The sequence below is a fragment of the Artemia sp. Qi Xiang Cuo genome, chromosome 11 (genome assembly GCF_049724085.1).
Source record: "Artemia sp. Qi Xiang Cuo chromosome 11, ASM4972408v1, whole genome shotgun sequence".
NCBI lineage: Eukaryota > Metazoa > Arthropoda > Branchiopoda > Anostraca > Artemiidae > Artemia > Artemia sp. Qi Xiang Cuo.
This window is the reverse complement of record NC_142804.1, coordinates 36,526,286-36,551,249: the sequence shown is the minus strand read 5'-3', so window position 1 is coordinate 36,551,249 and position 24,964 is coordinate 36,526,286. Positions and strand designations below refer to the sequence as shown.

At 35.0% G+C, this 24,964-nt stretch overlaps 1 protein-coding gene across 1 annotated transcript in view; it reads right to left on the bottom strand.

Annotated features, from left to right (window-relative positions):
- LOC148946939 (vitellogenin-2-like) overlaps window positions 1–24,964 on the bottom strand; it is a 194,006-nt gene that overhangs the window by 104,427 nt on the left and 64,615 nt on the right. The window contains exons 9-10 of the mRNA XM_089096746.1: window positions 13,326–13,494; window positions 10,463–10,771 (exon numbers count right to left, since the gene is read on the bottom strand). Of these exons, the coding sequence (XP_088952872.1) occupies window positions 10,463–10,771; window positions 13,326–13,494 (478 nt within the window). The remainder of the gene's footprint in view (window positions 1–10,462; window positions 10,772–13,325; window positions 13,495–24,964) is intronic.

Genomic DNA, 24,964 nt, shown 5'->3' with positions numbered 1-24,964 from the left:
GTGATCTAACTGTTACCTTGGAAACTCATAACATTTGGCTTGAACAACAATAACAAATACTGTTTCCCGGAAACTCATAACACCTGCATCGAACAACAACAAGAAGGGAGTGACAAAGTTCCTGTTTTTCCATTCTCACTGACAAAATCCATAAAAACATCAAATAAATCGACCAACACACATAACCATCCATGAAAACAGACATAAATGTGAGAAAGTTTCTGTTTTTCAAATTCTCACTGACAACAAACCATAAAACATCCATAATTTGATGTTGACAACGAACCGAGAAAAACATCAAATAAATCGACCAACACACATAACCGTCCAAGAAAACAACCATAAATGTGAGAAAATTCCTCGTTTTTCAAGTGAGAAAATTCTTGTTTTTTCATTCTCACTGACAAAAACCATAAACCACGTGGTTCGTACGGGGCTGGTACCCCCCTTTCTACTATAGTCTTATAAACCTTGTAATTGGCTCATTCTACAGAAAATTAGAAGTTCTAGTGTCCTTTTTAGAATTAAGAGTGGTCTGAGGGCAGCCAAACCCCCCAAGCCCTTTTTTCCTCAAATGTATCTGATCAAAATTTTGAGTTAGATATTTTGTTCAAAATAGTCCAAAGGAAAAATTACTGTGCCTCCAGGGTTGACACCCCCTCCATCCACCAGGGCAAGAGCTGTAAGTTTCACAAGTTGCCCATCTTTAACATATAAGGTTTTTATGGAAGAGCTGGTCGTAAAAACTTCGGAGGAGGTTCATTCAATTTGGAATTGAAAAATGTAGTTCTCTTTTTAGGAGCCAAAAGGGGTCGGGGGGGGGGCAGTCAGCCCCCCCTTGTCCTTTTTCACCGAAGGCTTCCAATCAAAATTTGAGATGGCCATTTTTTTCAAAAAGTCCTAAGGTCAAATAACTATGGTTCTGGTTTGATACCCCAGCCCCCATGGCAAGGGCTTTAAGTTATGCAAGTTGTTCATTGTTAACACGTAAGGTTTTTATGTAAGAGATGATCTTATAAACTTTGCGATGGGCTGATTTTATTGGAAATCAGAAGTTCTAGTATAATTTTTAGAGTATAAAGTTATCCGAGAGCAACCAGCCCTTTTTTCCCTATATGTATCCGGTCAAAATTTTGAGAAAGCCATTTTGTTCAACAGACATAAATGTGAGAAAGTTCCTGTTTTTCAAATTCTCACTGACAACAAACCATAAAACATCCATAATTTGATGTTGACATCCGAGAAAAACATCAAATAAATCGACCAACACACATAATCATCCATGAAAACAGACATAAATGTGAAAAAATTCCTGTTTTTCCAAGTGAGAAAATTCCTGTTTTTTCATTCTCAGTGACAAAAACCATAAACCACGTGGTACGTACGGGGCTGGTACCCCCCTTTCTACTGACTATTCATTCCATAATAACCTTATGCGTTAACAATGAGCAACTTGCATAACTTGAAGCCCTTGGGGGGGGGGCACCAGCCCCCCCCTGACTGAATGATAGTGTCATATATTTGTATTAATTTAAAAAACTTTTTCCACCGAATACATTTTCAAAGAAAAGTAAAGAGCCCTATTAAGCCAAAAATGGGCAGAAATAAAGTCAAATAATCTTCCAAGCGTAAAACTACCACAAATCACTATCAACAATTAAATGAGACTCAAGTCGAACATATATTATAATAAATAGCCTAGTCAAACTCAAAACGAGCAAAAATTAACATTACTAGGACTGACAACCCCCATGCCTTCTCAAGACCACAACATAACTTAGGCTTTACATAAAAAAAAACAAAAAAAAAACAACTGACCGTGGATTGTCAGTTCAAAATATCTATACTGATGTTTATTCCTTAAAATAAAAAAAGGGTAAACAAAAGCGAGTAAAAAACAAGTATTTTAGGTATTTAAGTTAAAAACAGTGAAAACATTTAAGCATATTTTGCTTTCAGTTAAGCGCAAATTATGTTCAGATCTTCAAAAGGCATGGGGGTTATCAGCCTTAATAGTGCTAATTTCTGCTCGTTTCGAGTTTGACTCGGCTATTTATTCTAATTTCTGTTCATTTTAAGTTTCATTTATTTATTGATAGTGATTTGTGGTAGTTTTACGCTTGGATGATTACTTGACTTCATTTCTGCCCATTTTTGGCTCAATGAAGAAGCTCTTTACTCTTCTTTGAAAAACTTGTCTTACGGAAAAGGTTTTTTTAGATGAATTTCTGTTCGTTTTTTATTGACAAAGTCACTTTCATGAAAAAAAAGTTTTATATCTTTTCGTTTTTTTTTCTATAATAATCTAGTTTGGCATAATTGTGGGGGTTTGACAAGCCCAATATCCCTAGAGAAATATTTGCCGGACCATTCTACTATGCTGAACAAAATAGTTGTCTCAAAATTGTGACTAGATGTGTTTGGGAAATAAATCGGCTTGAGAGACGGGCTGATTGTCCTCCAATCTCTTTTAAGTCTTAAAAAGGACCCTAGAACCTTTAATTTTGAATCGAATTAGCTTCTTCAGAGTTTCACTGATATTTCTAGCTAATAGAGAGTGGTGCTGCCGATGATATTGCTTATATGCCTTTTTGAACACCCTGTTGCATTTTCCCGAAACGCATCTGATGGAAGTTTTAAGATGGCCATTTGTTGTCATTAATTTAAAAAAAAAAATTCCACAAAATAAGTTTTTCAAAGAAAAGTAAAGAACTCCATTAAACAAAAAATGAGCAAAAATAAAATCAAATAATCTACCAAGCGTGAAACTACCACAAATCAGCATCGATAAATAAATGAAACCCAAAACGAAGAGAAATTACAATAATTAACCGAGTCAAACACAAAACGAGCAGAAATTAAGATAAGTTGGGCGCAAAACCCCTATACCATCCCAAGGTCAGAACATAATTTGCTCTTTACTGAAAAAACAGAAATGTTTTTACTTTTATAGCTTTAACAAATCAAATAATATTCCGATTTTTATTACCAAATATCACTATATGTGTATTGAACTGACAATGCACACTCATTTGTATTTTTTGACTCGGTTACTTATTGTAATTTATGTTCGTTTTGGGTTTCATATATTTATCGATGCCGATTTGTGGTAGTTTCACGCTTGGTAGATTATTTGATTTTATTTTTGCTCATTTTTTGTTTAATGGAGTTCTTTACTTTTCTTTGAAAAACTTATTTTGTGGAAAAAGTTTTTTTTAATAAATTTCTGTTCGTTTCATATTGACAGAGTCTTTTCAGGGAAAAAGAAAATAATTCTTAAAATCTTTTCGTTTTTTAAGAATTTATAGTTTGGCCTTCTGTTTGTAAGCTGGAGAAAAATTTTCAGAATTTTTTAACAATATACAGCCATTTAAAAATCTGGACATAAATAGTACTGTTTAATTTAGTTTCATACCTCCTCTAGTTGACCTGAAATGGAAAACTGACCTGAAATAAAAAATCTGTTTACTTTCTTTGATAGCTTGAATACACTTGCGCTATTTTGATTTGGTTAAATTTTAAGAGCGGAAATGGGAGGGTTGGCATGGGAGGGTAGGCGTGGGAAGGTGGGAATGGCAGGCGAATTTGTTGCCCTCAAATGACTTGCGACTATTAAAAGGGGCAGCAACCATTTCTATTTGCAATCGAATGAGCCCTTTTCGAAGTTCCCACGACAACACCTTCGATTCAATGTGCCCTGGTCTAAACAAAAACAACGACAAAAAATAATCCATTATACCCCCATCGATATCTACGATAAAAAAGTCAAGCCTTCCATTCACTTTCGACTACTGAAAACGAAAATAGGCCGGTCGAGTTCAAATAAAATTGAGCAATCTTTGAGATGACAGAACTTTGTATGAGCACCTTATATGCCCCAAGGACTTAAATTAAATCCCTTGCCTTAAGTGCTGTTAGGGTGGTTGTCAGCCTCTAAGACCAAATTTCCAGAACTTTCAACTACGGTAAACAACATGGCTAACTCAAAATTTTGATTGGATGTGTTTGGGGAAATGGTGGGCGTGAGAGGGGCGGTAGTCACTCTCCAATCACTTTCAACTATTAAAAATGGCCCTAGCCCTTTCAATTTCCAATCAAATGAGCCCTTTTGAAGTCTCTACAACAAAAAAGTCAATAAAAATCTTATATGCCCCCAGGGCATAACATATAACCCTTGCCCTGAGTGCTGGAGGGGGGAGTTATTCTTAAAGACCTAATTTCCAGAACTTCCTACTGTGTTGAACAAAATGGCTATCTGAAAATTTTGAATGGATGTGTTTGGAGGAATGGTGGGCGTGAGATTGGGGTTATTTGCCCTCCAATCGCTCTCGACTATTACAAAGGGAACTAGCCCTCTCAATTTCGAATGAACCCCTTTGGAAGTTTTACGACAACTCTTTCTATAAAAACCTTATATGCCCCCAGGGCAGAACTTACAACCTTTGCCCTTGGGGCTCTGGGGGATTTGTCATCCTTAAATGCATAATTTCCAGAACTTTCAACTACGTTAAACTAAATGGCTATCTCTAAGCTTTGATTGAATGTTTTTGGGGAAATGGTGGGCGTAAGAGGGGGGTTAATTACTCTCCATTCACTTTCGACTATTAAAAAGGGCAATTTCAATTCCAATCAAATGAGCCCTTTTTTAAATTTCTATGACAACTTTCTATATAAAGTTTATATGCCACCAGGGAAAAACTGAAAACCCTTGCACTGAGGGCTCTGAGGGGCTTATCATCCTAAAAGACCTAATTTCAAGAACTTTGAACTACGTTGAACAAAATGAATATCTCAAAATTTTGATTGGATGTGTTTGGGAAAATGGTGGGCGTAATAGTGGCGTTAGTCGCTCTCCAATCCCTTTCAACTATTAAAAAAGGCACTAGCCCTTTCAATTTCCAGTTGAATGAGCCCTTTTGAAGTTTCTACGCTTTCAATAAGAGCCTTATACGCCCCCAGGGCATAACTTACAACAATTGCCCTGAGGGCTGTAGGGGGGGAGGGGTTGTCATCCTGAAAGACCTAATTTCCAAAACTTTCAACTGCGTTCAATAATATGACTATCTAAAATATTGATTGGATGTGTTTGGAGAAAAAATAGGCACGAGAGAGGGGGCTAGTTGCCTTCAAATCACTTTTGTCTATTAGAAAAAGAACTAGCCCTTTGAATTTCCAATCGAATGAGCCCTTTTTCAAGTTTCTGCGACAAAAATTTCAATAAAAACCTTATATGCCCCTAAGGCATAACTTATATCCCTTGCCCTGAAGACTGTGGGGGGAGTGTCCTGCTCAAAGGTATAATTTCCTGAACTTTGAAATGCGTGGAATTAAATGGCTATCTCAAAATCTTTATTGGATGTGTTTGGGGAAATGGTGGGCGTGGAAGAGGTGTTAGTTACTTTCTAATTACTGTCGACTATCAAAAAGGGCACAAGCCATTTCAATTTCCAATCGAATTAGCCCTTTTTGAAGTTTCTACGACAACGCGTTACATAAAAACCTTGTATGCCCCTGGCCATGATTTACAACCCTTGCCCTGAGGGCTGTGGTGGGGGGTTGTCATCCTCAAAGACCAAATTTCCAGAACTTAAAACTAAGTTGAATAAACTGGCCATTTCAAAGTTTTGATTAAATGTGTTTGGGGAAAAGATGGGCGCGAGAGGCGGGATAGTTGCCCTCTAATCACTTTCGAGTATTAAAAAGGGCACTAGCCCTTTGAATTTCCAATCGAATGAGCCTTTTTTAAAGTTTCTACGACAACGACTTTTATAAAAAAACCCTATATGCCCCCATGGCATAAATTACGACCCTTAACTTATGGGCTGTGGGGGACGGTCCTCAAAAACATAATTTCTATCTAGAAATCAACTACGCTGAACAAAATGGCTATCTCAAAATTTTTATTGGAAGTGTTTTGGAAAATGGTGGGCGTGGAAGGGGTGTTAGTCGCCTTTCAATCACATTCGACTATTAAAACGGGTACAAGCCACTCCAATTTCCAATTGAATAAGCGCTTTTCGAAGTTTCTACGACAACTTTTTCGATACGAAGTGGCCTGCTCCAAAGAAAAAATTAATAAATAATGCATTGTGCCAACATCGTTCTTATATGCTCCTAGGGCATAACTTAAAACCCTTGCCCTGAAGTTTGTAGGAGAGTGTCCTCCTCTTTACTCAGTCCCCGTTTCTTGTCTCGTTCTCGAGTGTCCCCGTTCTTTACTTAGGCAGCGCGATCGTGCTGCCTATGATTTATACAACAACTTTCTATATAAACCTTATATGCCCCAGGGAAAAACTTACGACCCTTGCACTGAGGGCTTTGAGGGGTTATCATCAAAAAGGACCTAATTTCCAGAACTTTTAACTACGTTGAACACAATCAACATTTCAAAATTTTATTTGGATGTGTTTTGGAAAATGGACGGCGGGAGTAAAGCGTCAATCACTTTCCAGTCACTTTCAATCACTAAAAAAGGCTACTAGCCCTTTCAATTTCCAATTGAATGAGCCCTTCTGAAGTTTCTACAACGACGCTTTCAGTAAACTTTATATGCCCCAGGGCATAACTTACAGCCCTTTCCTTGAGGGCTGTGGGTGGAGGGGTTGTCATCCTTAAAGACCTAATTTCCAAAACTTTCAACTACTTTGAATAAAATGGTTATCTAAAAATCTTGATTGGATGTGTGTGGGGAAATGGTGGGCATGAGAGGGGGGTTAGTTGCCCTCAAATCACTTTCGACTATTAAAAAGGGTACTATTCCTTTGAATTTCAAATCGAATGAGCCCTTTTTTAAGTTTCTACGACAAATGTTTCACTAAAAATCTTTTATGCCCCCAGGGCATAACTTATAATCCATGCCTTGAGGGTTGTGGGGGAGTATCCTCTTCAAAAATATATTTTCTATCTGGAAGTCAACTACGCTGAATAAAATAGCTATCTCAAAACTTTTATTGGATGTGTTTGGGGAAATGATGGGCGTGGGGGGGGGGCGCTAGTTGCCTTCCAGTCACTTTCGACTATTAAAAAGGGCACTAGCCCTTTGAATTTCCAATCGAATGAGCCTTTTTTGAAGTTTCTACGACAACGTCTTCTATAAAAATCTTATATGCCCCCAGGGAATAACTTAAAACCCTTGCCCTGAGGGTTGTGGGGGAGTGTCCTCCTCAAAAACGAATTTTCTATCTGGAAATCAACTACGCTGAACAAAAAGGCTATCTCAAAATTTTGATTGGATGTAATTGGGGGAATGATGGGCGTGGGGGGCAGTTGCCCTCCAATCACTTTCGACAATTAAAAAGGGCACTAGCCACTCCATTTCCAATCGAATGAGCCCTTTTCAAAGTTTCTATGACAGCTCCTTCGATACAAAGTGCCCGACTGAAGAAGAAGAAAAAAAAACACATTGTGCCCACATCGTTCTTTACTTAGGCAGCGCTAGCGTGCTGCCTATGATAGAAAATTCGAAAAGGGCTCAGTCAGTTGGTAATTGAGAGGGTTAGTGCCCTCTTTAATATACAAAAGGGATTGGAGGGCAACCATCCCCCCTCCCACGCCCACCATTTCCCCAAACATCTTCAGCCGAAATTTCAAGATCTTTATTTTGTTTTAACTAATAAGCCCAGAAATTATGTCTTTGAGGATGAGAACCTCCTCACAGTCCTCAGGGCAAGGGTTGTAAGGTATGCCCTGAGGGAAATTAAGATTTTTATGGAAACTGTGGTCGTATAAACTTCGGAGGGGGCTCGTTAGATTGGAAATCGGAAGTTGAAGAACCATTTTTAAGAGTCAAATTTATCGGAGGGCAGCTATACCCAAACCCCACGTCATATTTTCCCCAAATGCATCCGATGGAAATTTTAAGATAGCCATTTGTTAAAAAATAGTCCAAAGATCTCATAACATGGTCTTTGGGGTTGACACTACTCCCAGAGTATGTGGGAAGGGCTTTAAGTTATGCCCCGTGGGTATGTAAAGTTTTTAGGAAGAGGTGGTCTTGTGAACTTTAGAGGGGGCTCATTTGAAATACAAAGTTCTAGTCCGATTTAAAGAGTCAAGCTTGATGAAGAGAAAATAGCCCCTTCCCCTGATATACTGTTTTCCCCAAAACCCATTCGATCGAAATTGTGAGATAGCCATTTTGTAGCAAATAGTCCAAATAGAATATAACAACGTCTTCACTAAACAAATATGAGAAATATTTAGGCGCATGTTGAACTAAATCAAAACAAATTATGAGCATGTGGACTTCCAAAAAGGTGACAAAGCAATATCTCAAGAACAATTTATTTTATTAAGTTAGATCTTTAAGAGTTAGCTGTGGGGGATTTTGAACTAGCCAAAAGGCACTATGTGTATACTTTTAGTACTACAAATACAGTTACTGTAACTAATGACACCAAGAGTATTAAGGTGAAACTTCTAGGAAGTGTTTAGTACTAAAATTACTAAATCTTATAAGAAAAACAAAATATCATAAAAGTACTAAATATCATTAGCAGCGCTATCGCGCAGCTGATGATATGTTGTCTTGGGATTTCAATTATACAGTACTGGAAGTGCCGATTAGACCAGGTAAGCCCCCCCCTAAAATTCAGCCTATGGGCGCCCATGAGGGGCTAAGGAGAATTTTACCGACCTCGCAGGGATAGTTATTTTACATTTGGACTATTTTTGACAAAATGACAATCTCTTAATTTGGATCAGATTCATTTTTGATGAATCTGATCCAAATAGATGGAGTTGATCAGTAGATAGATGGAGTTGTACCGTTGCCTTCGATAAAGTTATATTTTTGTTATCAATAAATAGAATATTATCTAATCATTGTGTAACACGCAAGTGATTTAATAAATTTAAGATATTTTCTAATTTACACTAGTATTGTAGTGTATATTCAGCTCACATCTTCAAATATTTGTAGAATGCCTTAAGGTATATGCTACAAAGGAATTTTCAACATTCTTGTTGCTGTAACTTGCGCCGAAAGGAAAAGATACTTATGTCATTCGGTTCATTAGTGTTAGCTATATACCTTCACCTACCCAAAATTATGATATTGATTATACTTGTTCTTGAAGAAGGATCTAAACTTTCTAAAGAAATGGGAAAAGAGCCCCCTCCAAAGTTTATACGACCATCCCTTCCATAAAAACCTTATACGTTAACAATGAGCAACTTATGATATGTAGGATATCAGAATTATGATGTTGCTTGTACTTTCTCTTGAAAGGATGTAAACTTGCTTAAAAAATGGGAAAGTTAGTTCTTCAAAGATTTTCAACCCATATTCAATGTGTTTTGAATTTAAAAACTATGTACATTTGAGTTCAAAAATGTAATTCAGCAGATAGATATAGTTGAATCTCAGCTATGGAATAATAGCGAAATAGCGCTTTTGTTATATATTGAAGCCGTAAGAGACTAGACAAATAACTTAGGCCCACCAGACATTTCACCGTAAATATAAACCTTAATGCTCAGTCTGATCACTTGAGAACTTTATATAGCCCCACGTATAATATTTTTGGATGAGACAAACCTCATACTAGACAGAAAAGGTACAACAAGCATATTTAACTATATTTGTAGTAACTAGCTTGTGATAAAGCGTTAATTCAGCCCTACTTTATCAATCCTACTCTCATTAAGGCCGTTCTTTTGCTGATCATTGTGCTAAGATCTTACATCTTTAGACAGAAAACGATTTTAAGGGCCATCTTAGGACTAAGAGCTTAATTCTTATGCCTTTTTTATGCAAACATCTTTCCTCAATCTGCTCTCAGCAGTGGTCTAAGAACAATGATGAGTATATCATCAAAGTTCTCTCATCATTCTTCTATGTGGCAGGAAAATGGTTTTCTTTGCACATTTTGTAGCATCACTAAGATGTAAGATCTTAGAACAATGATGAACTAAAAAACGGAAATCTGTGCAGGAAGATAAAAGATCTTAGAGGCAAGATCTAAGGAACAGGGCTATTAATGAAGCCGCTATTGCCTAATTATTCCTGCTAGTCGGTTTGTTTGTTATGTCCAGTGTTGCATATGACAACAAAATATTCGTTCAGCCACAGATCGGTTCAGCTAATTTTTCTCTCGGCCAAATATCAAAATGTCTGTTTACTAATTATCTAGCTACTCCAAACTTGTTGGGAATGTTGGCCAGTCAATGTTAATTAGCTGTGAAATGAATTTCTACAGTCTTGAATCCTTAAAAACCATCATAGAAAATTTTGCAATTTCATATCCTTACAAAAACTTGTAATACATAAATGTTTTTAAATACAGCAGCAATAGAAAGAGAAGGAATAAAATCTTAGTACAGTATCAGTAATGTCGAAGTAATATTATACAGTGACTGGGCATTATAAACAATACACAAATTAAAAAAGTTTGAAAAGTCTGTCATTGAAAACATAACAGAAAGAAGATATGTAAATTTTTAATTTGGAAAAAAAACTTACTTGACCTTCAATAACAGGAATTAGCACAGGCATAATGCCAGGGTGTCCGAGATTGCCAAGTGCAGTTAATGCAACAAATTTATCCATTCTTGGTGAATCCTTCCTAAGTGTATGTGACAACAAGGGTATGAACTGTGCCACAATCAGAGGGTCCGATGGAGCACAGAAGGGACCATAAAGAGTAGTTGGAAATCGAGCTTTTGCCTCTGTCTGATTAACGCAAGCCATCCTTAAGAGAGTGCTAGTTGACAACAATGAAGTATAGAAAAGCCCACGCTCAGTTTTGGTTGATAGTGTCCGGCTCATTCTCTGAAACCAAAATTCAATATAGTACAATGTTGAATCTCTACTAGAAACACTCGTCTTTGGTCGTCAGGTTTTGGTAAACCTAGTTAAGAGATTAGACCCCAAAAATGCTATTGGAAATAGAAGACTTACGAGAAACCTGGAAAAAAAAATTATTACAACGAAAATGATTTTCATAAATTTCATTGATTTTTCTTGAAAGTAAATGAGAAATTCTGATTTCTAGTGATCTTGTTTAGTATTAAGAGGTAATGTACTTTGGTGTACCGACGGGTACCATATTAAAGGACTGAACATGTGTGGCAGTCTTTAGTAATAACAGACCACTCAGACCAGGCGCTGGTTAAACAACTTCAAAGGGCAGAACAGAGGTTGCGTGTTTGAAGCTAAGGACAGCTGTATTCCAAGATATTAAATGGTTACAAATTTTTGTAAAACGTAGTTTAATTTTGTGAATTTGCCCTCAAAAATTAGACAGGGCCTATAAGGTATTGCTCAGTGCTAGCCATTTCATAGCTCTGAGCACCCAAAAGGCTACCTGGCAAGTTCCTGTGCCTGAATTACTATATTATTTTCCATATTTCGCACTGTTCATGTGAAGCTGACTGATTTGTAGTTGATTTTCAGTAGGGCGTTTTATTGCTTGTTTTCCTGGCCAAAATACAATCCTTGGGGCCCAACAACTATTACCGTGTCAAACAGTCGTTATAGTTTGGCACAAAAGTCCTTTAATTTTTTATTTTCTGTAAGTTCAGGAGAGCTTTACAGCGAATATGGGAACCACTTAAAAAACAAGGAAGTATTCTTTTCGCAACAAAAAAGTCAAACAGTTTAAGCTGACGGTAAAAAAAGAGATATAACCGTTTTATTTTATCCCATATATTCAAATCCAGGGTGGTAAACGTGGTCCAGCTGTCTCATTTGATAATACCGCAGTATCGCTATTTTAACCAAAAATGGCCAAAAACGATGCTGGAGGCGTAATTTTATTTTTAAACTTGTACCACCAGTCTCAAGTTTGAACCATTTGTAGCGTGGAATTCTGATTTTTTTGGTAGAAAAAAACACAAATTTTCATTTTCTTCTCTTCAAGTACTTTATAGGATCGTGGGAAGGGTGATTTCGGCCATATAGAGCACCAAACATTGCGCAAATTTTCAATTCGTATAAACAACAAACCCCCTCTCCATCCAACAAAAATTCAATAGTAAAATTATTATTAGAAGCAAATTGAACAAAACTACTGTTGTTCAAAAATTTTAACTGAATCTTCAAATTTTATCCAAAACTAATTACAATCAAACATTTAATTCTCAAGCAGAAAACTTAATTTAAAAGTATTTCTATTATTAACAATGATAGAAGTAGGTCAATTGAAAACGAATAAAAATTAATTAAAAACAACCTTTCCCAAAAAAGAAGTTTTTTGAAGGAAGAGAAGAGCCATCCGAAACATATGACAAGCAGAAATGGCGTTCTATAGTAATTCAAGCTTAAAATGAAAGAAATTATTATCAATAATCACATTAAACATAAAGATTAATATATATCCTAAAAAAAACAGATATTAAAATTAACATCCTAGAAATTACAGAAACAGAGGCTGGGCTACAGCCCAGCCTCTGTCCAGCATAATTTGCGCTTAAAAACAAAACAAAATATATTTCAAGCAATTTCTATTTATAGTTACAGCATTGAAAAATCGAAAATTGCTGGGACTTTCCGATGTTGTTTTTGTCGATGTTTTGGCGAATAAAGTCGAAACTGTTCTACATTTCTATCGCTTTCAAAATACTTAATGATAACAAAGCCTTTTGGAAGGTTTAAGAGGGGGAGGAAGTACAACCACACTTGTTTGTAAACCTTGGCCAGCCTTCTGATATTAATTTTTTTTTTTTTGGTATGAGGTTATTGAAGTTACTACAAACTAAGGCTACACTGCTTAAAATAAAAATCCTTTTTGATACAGACTATATAATAACCCGGCATTTACAATGTTTAGGAGGAAGTAGTCAAGCTCCTGGATGTAGTAATTTCCCTTCCTTTTAAGTTTAAACTGATTGTTTTTGTTTTTTTTTACTTTTCTTCGTGCTGGATTCATTTTATTCATTTGCGGTAGTATCTGAAACCTTTATATTTGATGGGATCTTTTTTAGTATTTATTTTAATTTCTGTTCGTTTTCGGTTTAATTTATATATGACATTAATTCTGCTCGTCTTAGGTTTTAATATGGATCTTTGATTTCAATTAAAAGCTTCTTTTTGGAAAGCATTATTTTAAAATTAATTTCTAGTAAGTTAATTTGTAGTTAATCATTTTTAATTGGGTGGACGAGGGGGGTAAATATTCGGATACTCAAGGGGCATGGGCTATACAATAATTCCCCCCCCCCAAATAATTGGGGGAAGGGCAACTGCACCCTTGTCCCCCTCCCCAAACAATGTCCTTGGTAAAACCTGAAATTAAGGCTAGTTTGTTGATTCGAAAGGAACAAATGTACTTAGTCAGATTAAATGTAACTAGTCAGACTATGAAAAATAGGCAGTTTTCAATTACCATGAGTTTCTGAAGAATTTCTCCACTTGGTGTGCGTAGAACTAACGGAAGGGCCGCTAATCCTTGAATTGCACGGGCACCTGAAATGTGGCCACCGTTTATAAGCTCCAAGACCAATGAAATAGCTGGATTAGAGCCACTCGCCATCAGCGCATCCATGAATAGCTCACTGTGGCAATAAGAAATGCATTATTTTAAATTGGGAATTGCTTGAAACAAATATTGATAAGGGGAATACTACTATAGTATGTTAGCATTAGATATTTATGGATATTTAAGGTTGAAAAAATCAGCCAGTTACAAAACTAATTTTCTTATTTTGCATTGAAAATAATTTCCTCCAGTGTCCATTGAATTATTGGCTTTTTATTGTGTCCATAAAACCTCCAGATAAAAATACGGATTTATGTCCAATAAGAGAGTCATACTTACTCCCACCATTTACCCGTGTCATTTAAACATTTTTGCCTCTCAATTACTCGAACTATCTGTCTTTTTTCTACAATTAGCCATGTCTTGATGCCTACTGCAAAATACTTTATTTTCAATTAAAAATCAACGAACTAAAGGAATAAATCATGACTAATGAAATTGAAAATAAAGTATTTTGCAGGAGGCATCAAGACTTAGCTAGTTGTAGAAAAAAGATAAGACAGATAGTCCGAGTAATTTAGAGGCAAAAATTCTTGTATCGGGCTATTAATATTAATATTGATTCTTTTTGTCTAAGATTTATTCTAAATTCTGCTTTTTTTCTAAATATTTTACTACTGTCAGCACCAGATTTGTAACAAAACTCCGATATTGTATATTTAAAAATACCAAAACTAAAGATACAGAATTAAACTACAAACAGTGTTTGTCTATCCTTTTAAGCTTTACCCCAAAACAAAAGGCTGTTCCAGCAATAATCTAGAACTTATTTTTACTGTCCTTTTCTTAGTTTTTTAATTTTTTTGTTTTTATTAGTAGAGATGGGGGTCCGACTCCCATCCCTCACCCCTGCTGCCATCTACAATTTAGTCTAATGCTGACAGTTTCCGAGAACTTGATTGCGTAATCGATTGGGAATTCAGAACACATGTGCTGTCGACCTCAATTCACCTATCGTGAATCAATAATTCCCCTTAGAAACAACAAATTAATTTCCCCTTTCTTGACAGATCAATCAACCAATGACATCATCTGTCAGACTTTAAAAATTTTCGCCTAGAAACATTTCTCCAGGAATAGATCCAAGTCATTAATGTCTTTGCCTCGGGAACAACTCTTTTGGTCGAACTCCAAAAGATATTAATAACCAAAGGCCATGGAAACAGTTCTCCAAGAAACATCTTAGCGATGAATTGTTTTAGCGCGCGAAAAGGTTTCTTATTAATTTGAAATGCGTTAGTGCAGAGATGCCAAAAACAAAGGGAACACGCTGAATTTACGTTTAAGGATTATTTGGGCAAAACTGTTTTAGACAGGTTATGGAACTATTTCGGCGAAACAGATAGAGACATTTTAAAAGAAGATTTTTGAAGAGATTTTAGAAGAGAATTTAATGGTGAAACTCTGTGGTCGTTATAATACACAAGTTTCATTTGAACAGTGTTGTGAGGTCCTCTAACCCAACCTCAAAGGGTTCCAATCCTCCTACCCAACCCCGAAGGAAGCCCCCGGTACTCAAAGGCCCCCCAAGCTCCCAAAGGGCCACCGGCGCCCCCAAATGCCCTCCTCAGACCCTCAAAGGCCCTACTTTGGTCCTCAAAGGGCCCCCCGGACCCCCAACGAGCACCCCAGACCCCAAATGCCCGCCCCCCAGGCTTCAACGGTCCCCCAGGCTCCCAAAGAGCACACGGCGCCCCCAAAGACCCACCCAGACTCCCAAAAGCCATCCCCGGTCCTCAAAGTCCCCCAAGCTCCCAAAGGGCCACCGGAGCCCCCAAAGGCCCTCCCCGGGCCCCCAAAGGCCCTCCCCACGTCCCCAAAGGTCCCCCAAGCTCCCAAAGAGCCCCAGCCCCCCAAACGCACTCCTCAGACCCTCAAAGGCCCTCCCCTGGTCCTCAAGGGCCCTCAGACCCTCAAAGGCCCTCCCATGGTCCTCAAGGGCCCCCCCGGACCCCCAAAGGTCCCCTGGACCCCAAACACTCTCCTCAGACCCTCAAACGACCTCCTCAGACCCTCCCCTGGCCCTCAAGGGCCCCCAGCCCCCCAAAGGCCCTCCCCGGGCCCCCAAAGGCCCTCCCCCGGTCCCCAAAGGTCCCCCAAGCTCCCAAAGGGCCACCGGAGCCCCCAAAGGCCCACCCAGACCCCTAAAGGCCATCCCCAGGCCCCCCCAAGGCCCATCAAGCTCCCAAAAGACAACCGGGCTCCCAAAGGGCCCCCGAACCCCCGAAGGCCCATCAGGCTCCCAAAAGACCATCGGGCTCCCAAAGTGCCCCCCAGACCCCCAACGATCCTCACCCGATCCCCAATGGTCCACCGGGCTCCCAAAGGACCAGTCGATCCGCGAGTGCCCCCTCAGACCCCCCAAGGCCCTCCCTGGGCCCCAAAGGCCCGCCCTGTGCCCCAAAGGCCCTCCCCGGCCCCCAAAGGTCCCCCGGACCCCAAACACTCTCCTCAGACCCTCAAACGCCCTCCTCAGACCCTCAAAGGCCCTCCCCTGGCCCTCAAGGGCCCCCAGACCCCCAAAGACCCACCCCGGGCTCCCCAAGGACCAGTCGATCCTCGAGTGCCCCCCCAGACCCCCCAAGGCCCTCCCCGGGCCCCGAAAGGTCCACCGGGCTCGCAAAAGACCACCGTTATCCCTTCCCCCACCTTTTTAAATAATTTGAATTTTTTAACATGGTATTTTTTTTTAACTTTTTTACGTATCTTAAAATGACATGAAATATGCTTACGGCTCTACCAATCGTACTCTGTGCTTGTTCAAAGACACGATGTGGCTTTCTCACTGGTACTCTATGGTAGGTTATCGACACTACCTAGTTTATTGCATGCATTAAATCAGTATTTCTTACGCAGTGGAAGGATAAACACACAACTCATATCTGTAAAAAAGTGAAGATGAATTATTCGAAGAAAGTTTGTACACATGAGAAAATCGTCGTCGTGTTGAATGCAGACAAGGAGAAATACCTGAAATAAGAAATGAGTGCAAGTGGTAACACTATTGGAAATGTATGCATGCGTTGTCATGACAGCGAGAAGTTAGATTTCTTTGGAGTACCCAAGAATTTCAATTGTGCAAACGGCGGATATGCAAGAGTAACATTACAAGAGAAATTAGTGCTCAAAGAGAATGCAAACTTAAAAATAATTGTCGATGATCGGGGACAACTCCTTGCTACGGCTTCTGGTAACACATTACCTGTTGATAAATCCTATCATCCTCTTTCCGGTATTAGCATTTTAAAGAGAACAAGAAGAAGACAAGTATACTCCTGCACCAACATCATAAATCATATCTTGTCAATGTGTCAAAACTGCCATCTATGTAAAAATAATGTGACAATAGACAGTGAAATCGCAGGCAGAATAAAAAGAACATTAGCAGACAATATCATCAATGAATATAAAGATGAATTGACGGAAAGTGAAGCGCAAGTGTACTAATAATGTGTAATAATGTATTTAACGTATTTTTATATTAATATTCTACATGACATTATTTCATTAAAAATATTTTATGCATTATTTTGTTAAGTGTTCATTATTTTTAGGGTTTGGCAGAACGTTAACGTTCAGAATATCTATTAAAAAGGTCAGAGATGAAAGAAAAAGAATTTTTAGAGATAGAGGTGCTACTAGCAGACTCAATTTTTCACGGAAGATAAAAAAGTTCAAGTTCTCGTCGGAATTTTATCAAAGAACACAATTCATTTCTAATTTCTCCAGAGAAAATGAAAATTTTCCACTTCAGTTCTTTATTTCACAAAGACATACAGAAATTTAAAGTTCATTTCTAATTTTTTCGGTGGAAGATAGAAAAAGCAATACAATTCTTGTGAATATTTTCATGTAACATGAAAAGTTCTAGTTCAATTTTAAATTTTCTCAAAGAGGTGAAGAAAAATTCAAGTTCTCTTCTGAACTTTACCAAAGAACACGATTCAATTCTAATTTCCACAGAGAAAACAAAAATATTCAACTTCAGTTCTTTATTTCACAAAGACATAAAGAAATTTAAAGTTCATTTCTAATTTTTCGGTGGCAGATAGGAAAAGTTATACTATGATTTTGATTATTTTCTATGAAGGTAAAAAGTTCTAGTTCATTTTTAAATTTTCTCAACGAAGTGAAGAAAAGTTCAAGTTCTCTTCGGAATTTTACCCAAGAACACACTTTAATTCTAATTTCTCCAGAGAAAGCTAAAATCTTCCACTTCAGTTCTTTATTTCACAAAGAGATAAAAAAAATTTAAAGTACAATTCTAATTTTTCGGTTGGAAGATAGAAAAAGTAATACCATACTTGTGAATATTTTCATGGAAGATAAAAAGTTCTAATTCAATTTAAAATTTTCTCAACAAAGTGAAGAAAAATTCAAGTTCTCTTCTGAATTTTACCAAAGAACGCGCTTCAATTCTAATTTCTCCAGAGAAAACAAAAATCTTCCACTTCAGTTCTTTATTTCACAAAGACATAAAGAAATTTAAAGTTCTATTCTAATTTTTCGGGGGTAGATAGGAAAAGCAATACCGTACTTGTAAATATTTTCACGGAAGATAAAAAGTTCTAGTTCAATTTAAAATTTTCTCAACGAAGTCAAGGAAAGTTCAAGTTCTCTTCGGAATTTTACCAAAGAACACGCTACAATTCTAATTTCTCCAGAGAAAACGAAAATCTTCCACTTCAGTTCTTTATTTCACAAAGACATAAAGAAATTTAAAGTTCAATTCTAATTTTTCGGTTGGAAGATAGAAAAAGTAATACCATACTTGTGAATATTTTCATGGAAGATAAAAAGTTCTAGTTCAATTTAAAATTTTCTCAACGAAGTCAAGAAAAATTCAAGTTCTCTTCTGAATTTTACCAAAGAACACACTTAAATTCTAATTTCGCCAGATAAAACAAAAATCTTCCACTTGAGTTGTTTATTTCACAAAGACATAAATAAATTTAAATTTCAATTCTAAATTTTTTTTGATGGAAGATAAAAAAATCAATACCATAATTATGATTATTTTCACGGAAAATAAAAAGTTCTAGTTTAATTTAAAATTTTCTCAACGAAGTGAAGAAAAGTTCAAGTTCTCTTCTGAACTTTACCAAAGAACACGCTTCAATTCTAATTTCCCCCAGAGAAAACATAAATCTTCCACGCCATTTTTAAGTTCACCAAGACATGAAAAATTTAAAGTTCAATTCTAATTTTTCGGTGGCAGATAGGAAAAGTTATACTATGATTGTCATTATTTTCTATGAAGGTAAAAAGTTCTAGTTCATTTTTAATTTTCTCAACGAAGTGAAGAAAAGTTCAAGTTCTCTTCTGAATTTTACCAAAGAACACACTTTAATTCTAATTTCTCCAGAGAAAACAAAAATCTTCCGCATCAGTTGTTGATTTCACAAAGACATAAAAAAATTTAAAGTTAAAGTATAAATTTTTCAGTGGTAGATAGGAATAGCAATACCGTACTTGTGAAATATTTTCACGGAAGATAAAATGTTATATTTCAATTTTAAATTTTATCAACGATGTCAAGAAATGTTAAAGTTCAAGGCGGAATTTTACCAAAGAACACTCTACAATTCTAGTATCTCCAGAGAAAACAAAAATCTTCCGCTTAAGATGTTTATTTAAAAAAGAGATAATGAAATTTAAAGCTCTTTTCTAATTTTTCGGTGGAAGATAGAAAAAGCAATACCGTACTTGTGAATATTTTCATGGAAGATAAAAAGTTCTAATTCATTTTTAAATTTTCTCAACAAAGTGAAGGAAAATTCAAGTTCTCTTTTGAGTTTTACCAAAAAACACGCTACAATTCTAATTTCCCCAGAGAAAACTAAAATCTTTCACTTCATTTCTTTATTTCACAAAGAGATAAAGAAATTTAAAGTTCTATTCTAATTTTTCGGTGGCAGATATAAAAAGCAATACCGTACTTGCGAATAATTTCATTTAAGATAAAAAGTTCTAGTTCAATTTAAAATTTTCTCAACTAAGTCAAAGGAAAGTTTTAGTTCTCTTCTGACTTTTAACCAAGAACACGCTACAATTCTAATTTCTCTAGGGAAAACAAAAATCTTTCACTTCAGTTCTTTATTTCACAAAGACATAAAGAAATTTAAAGTTCAATTCTAATTTTTCGGTGGATGATAGAAAAAGTAATACCATACTTGTGAATATTTTCATGGAAGATAAAAAGTTCTAGTTCAATTTAAAATTTTCTCAACAAAGTCAAGGAGAGTTCAAGTTCTCTTCTGAATTTTACCAAAGAACATGCTACAATTCTAATTTCGCCAGAGAAAGCAAAAATCTTCCACTTGAGTTCTTTATTTCACAAAGAAATAAAGAAATTTAAAGTTCAATTCTAATTTTTCGGTTGGAAGATAGAAAAAGCAATACCATACTTGTGAATATTTTCACGGAAAATAAAAGTTCTAGTTTAATTTAAAATTTTCTCAACAAAGTGAAGAAAAATTCAAGTTCTCTTCTGAATTTTACAAAAGAACGCACTTCAATTCTAATTTCGCCAGGGAAAACATAAATGTTCCACGTAATTTTTAAGTTCACCAAGAGATAAAGAAATTTAAAGTTCAATTCTAATTTTTCGGTGGCAGATAGGAAAAGCTATACTATGATTTTGATTATTTTCTATGAAGGTAAAAGTTCTAGTTCATTTTTTAATTTTCTCAACGAAGTGAAGAAAAGTTCAAGTTCTCTTCGGAATTTTACCAAAGAACACACTTTAATTCTAATTTCTCCAGAGAAAACAAAAATCTTCCGCTTCAGTTGTTTATTTCACAAAGACATAAAGAAATTTAAAGTTCAATTCTAAATTTTTCGGTGGTAGATAGGAAAAACAATACCGTACTTGTGAAATATTTTCACGGAAGATAAAAAGTTCTAGTTCAATTTAAAATTTTCTCAACGAAGTCAAGGAAAGTTCAAGTTTTCTAATGAATTTTACCAAAGAACACAATACAATTCTAATTTCTCCAGAGAAAATAAAAATCTTCCACATAAGTTCTTTATTTCACAATGACATAAAGAAATTTAAAGTTCAATTCTAAATTTTTCGGTGGCAGATAGAAAAAGTAATACCACACTTGTGAATATTTTCCCGGAAGATAAAAAGTTATAGTTCAATTTAAAATTTTCTCAACGAAGTGAAGAAAAATTTAAGTTCTCTTCTGAATTTTACCAAAGAACACAATTCAATTCTAATTTCGCCAGAGAAAATAAAAATCTTCCAATTCAGTTCTTTATTTCACAAAGACATAAAGAAATTTAAAGTTCAATTCAAAATTTTTCGGTGGAAGATAGAAAAAGTAATACCATACTTGTGAATATTTCCCCGGAAGATAAAAAAGTTATAGTTCAATTTAAAATTTTCTCAACGAAGTGAAGAAAAATTCAAGTTCTCATCTGAAATTTACCAAAGAACACACTTCAATTCTAATTTCTCCAGAGAAGACATAATCTTCCACTTCAGTTCCTTATTTCACAATGACATAAAGAAATTTAAAGTTCAATTCTAAATTTTTTCGTTGAGCGATAGAAAAATTAATATCATACTCGTGAATATTTTCACAGAAGATAAATACCATACAGGTGAATATTTTCCCGGAAGATAAAAAGTTCTAGTTCAATTTTAAATTTTCTCAACGAAGTCAAGGAAAGTTCAAGTTCTCTACTGAATTTTACCAAAGAACAAGCTTCAATTCTAATTTCCCCAGAGAAAACAAAAATCTTCCACTTCAGTTCTTTATTTCACAAAGACATAAAGAAATTTAAAGTTCAATTATAATTTTTCTGTGGAAGATAGAAAAAGTAATATCATACTTGCGAATATTTTCACAGAAGATAAATACCATACATGTAAATATTTTCTCGGAAGATAAAAATTTCTAGTTCAATTTTAAATTTTCACAACGAAGTGAAGAAAAGCTCAAGTTCTCTTCTGAATTTTCTTAAAGAAGTGAAAAAAGTTTGCCCAATTCTGAATTTTACCAATGAAAATGAAAAAGCTCCCACTTCAGTTCTTAATTTCTCAAACTAGGTTAAGTTAGGTTAGGTTAGCCCACGTACGCGTCACTTAGGTTAGCTTAGGTTAGGTGAGAGACAGGCAAAAAGTTAGGTGTATGATTAGGTTAGGTTAGGTTAGATTAAGTTAGCTTAGATTAAGTTAGGTTATTTTAAGTTAGGCTAGGTTAGCCTACGTACGCGCGCGTACGTAGGCTAACCTAGCCTAACCTAACTTAACCTAACCTAACTTAATCTAAGCTAACTTAATCTAACCTAACCTAACCTAAACATACACCTAACTTTTTGCCTGTCTCTCACCTAACCTAAGCTAACCTAAGTGACACGTACGTGGGCTAACCTAACCTAACTTAACCTAGTTTGAGAAATTAAGAACTGACGTGGGAGCTTTTTCATTTTCATTGGTAAAATTCAGAATTGGGCAAACTTTTTTCACTTATGTAAGAAAATTCAGAAGAGAACTTGAGCTTTTCTTCACTTAGTTGTGAAAATTTAAAATTGAACTAGAACTTTTTATCTTCCGGGTAAATATTAACATGTATGGTATTTATCTTCTGTGAAAATATTCGCAAGTATGTTATTAATTTTTCTATCTTACATCGAAAAATTAGAATTGAACTTTAAATTTATTTATGTATTTGTTAAATAAAGAACTGAAGTGGAAGATTTTTGTTTTCTCTGGGAAATTAGAATTGAAGCGTGTTCTTTGGTTAAATTCAGTAGAGAACTTGAACTTTCCTTGACTTCGTTGAGAAAATTTTAAAATGAACTAGAACTTTTTATCTTCCGGGAAAATATTCACCTGTATGGTATTTATCTTCTTTGAAAATATTCAAGAGTCTTATATTAATTTTTCTATCTCTAACCGAAAAAGTTAGAATTGAACTTTAAATTTATTTATAACTTTGTGAAATAATTAAATGAATTGGAAGATTTTGTTTTCTCTGGAGAAATTAGAATTGAAGTGTGTTCTTTGGTAGAGTTCAGAGGAGAACTTGAACTTTTCTTCACTTCGTTGAGAAAATTTTAAATTGAACTATAACTTTTTATCTTCCGGAGAAATATTCGCAAGTATGGTATTACTTTTTCTATCTTCCACCGAAAAATTTAGAATTGAACTTTAAATTTCTTTATGTCTTTGTGAAATAAAGAACTGAATTGGAAGATTTTTATTTTCTCTGACGAAATTAGACTTGAATTGTGTTCTTTGATAAAATTCAGAAGAGAACTTAAATTTTTCTTCACTTCGTTGATAAAATTTTAAATTGAACTATAACTTTTTATCTTCCGGGAAAATATTCACAAGTGTGGTATTACTTTTTCTATCTGCCACCGAAAAATTTTGAATTGAACTTTAAATTTCTTTATGTCATTGTGAAATAAAGAACTTATGTGGAAGATTTTTATTTTCTCTGGAGAAATTAGAATTATATTGTGTTCTTTGGTAAAATTCAGTAGAAAACTTGAACTTTCCTTGACTTCGTTGAGAAAATATAAATTTGAACTAGTACTTTTTATCTTCCGTGAAAATATTTCACAAGTACGGTATTGCTTTTCATATCTACAACCGAAAAATTTAGAATTGAACTTTAAATTTCTTTATTTCTTTTTGAAATAAACAACTGAAGCGGAAGATTTTTGTTTTCTCTGGAGAAATTAGAATTAAAGTGTGTTCTTTGTTAAAATTCCGAAGAGAACTTGAACTTTTCTTCACTTCGTTGAGAAAATTAAAAAATGAACTAGTACTTTTTACCTTCATAGAAAATAATCAAAATCATAGTATAACTTTTCCTATCTGTCATCGAAAAATTAGAATTGAACTTTAAATTTCTTTATCTCTTGGTGAACCTAAAAATTACGTGGAAGATTTATGTTTTCCCTGGCGAAATTAGAATTGAAGTGCGTTCTTTGGTAAAATTCAGAAGAGAACTTGAATTTTTCTTCACTTTGTTGAGAAAATTTTAAATTAAACTAGAACTTTTTATTTTCCGTGAAAATATTCACAAGTATGGTATTGCTTTTTCTATCTTCCAACCGAAAAATTAGAATTGAACTTTAAATTTCTTTATGTCTTTGTGAAATAAAGAACTGAAGTGGAAGATTTTAGCTTTCTCTGGCGAAATTAGAATTGTAGCGTGTTCTTTGGTAAAATTCAGAAGAGAACTTGAACTCTCCTTGACTTCGTTGAGAAAATTTTAAATTGAACTAGAACTTTTTATCTTCCATGAAAATATTCACAAGTATGATATTACTTTTTCTATCTTCCAACCGACAAATTAGAATTGAGCTTTAAAATTCTTTATGTCTTTGTGAAATAAAGAACTGAAGTGGAAGATTTTTGTTTTCTCTGGAGAAATTAGAATTGTAACGTGTTCTTTGGTAAAATTCCGAAGAGAACTTGAACTTTCCTTGACTTCGTTGAGAAAATTTTAAATTGAACTAGAACTTTTTATCTTCCATGAAAATATTCACAAGTACGGGATTGCTTTTCCTATCTACCACCTAAAAATTAGAATAGAACTTTAAATTTCTTTATGTCTTTGTGAAATAAAGAACTGAAGTGGAAGATTTTTGTTTTCTCTGGAGAAATTAGAATTGTAGCGTGTTCTTTGGTAAAATTCCGAAGAGAACTTGAACTTTTCTTCACTTCGTTGAGAAAATTTTAGATTTAATTCTAACTTTTTATAGTCCAATAGAATAAAGAAATTGATTTTAGTTCTTTTTCTAACTACAATCGAAAAATTTAATATATTGATTTAATTTCATTTTTTATCAGTGTCATAATTAAAAGTATGTGAAAAGTTATTTTTTCTCTGGAGTACGTAGCATTGTATCGTGTTATTTGGTAAAATTCAGAAGAGAAAACTTGAACTTTCCTTGACTTCGTTGAGAAAATTTAAATTTGCACTATAACGTTTTATCTTCCGTTAAAATATTTCACAAGTACGGTATTGCTTTTCCTATCTACCACTAAAAAATTTAGACTTGAACTTTAAATTTTTTTATGTCTTTGTGAAATAAACAACTGAAGTGGAAGATTTTTGTTTTCTCTGGAGAAATTAGAATTAAAGTGTATTCTTTGTTAAAATTCATTAGAGAAATTGAACTTTCCTTGACTTCGTTGAGAAAATTAAAAAATAAACTAGAACTTTTTACCTTCATCGAAAATAATCAAAATCATAGTATAACTTTTCCTATCTGACACCGAAAAATTAGAATTGAACTTTAAATTTTTCATGTCTTGGTGAACTTAAAAATGGCGTGGAAGATTTATGTTTTCTCTGGGGAAATTAGAATTGAAGCGTGTTCTCTGGTAAAGTTCAGAAGAGAACTTGAACTTTTCTTCACTTCGTTGAGAAAATTTTAAATTAAACTAGAACTTTTTATTTTCCGTGAAAATAATCATAAGTATGGTATTGATTTTTCTATCTTCCTTCTAAAAA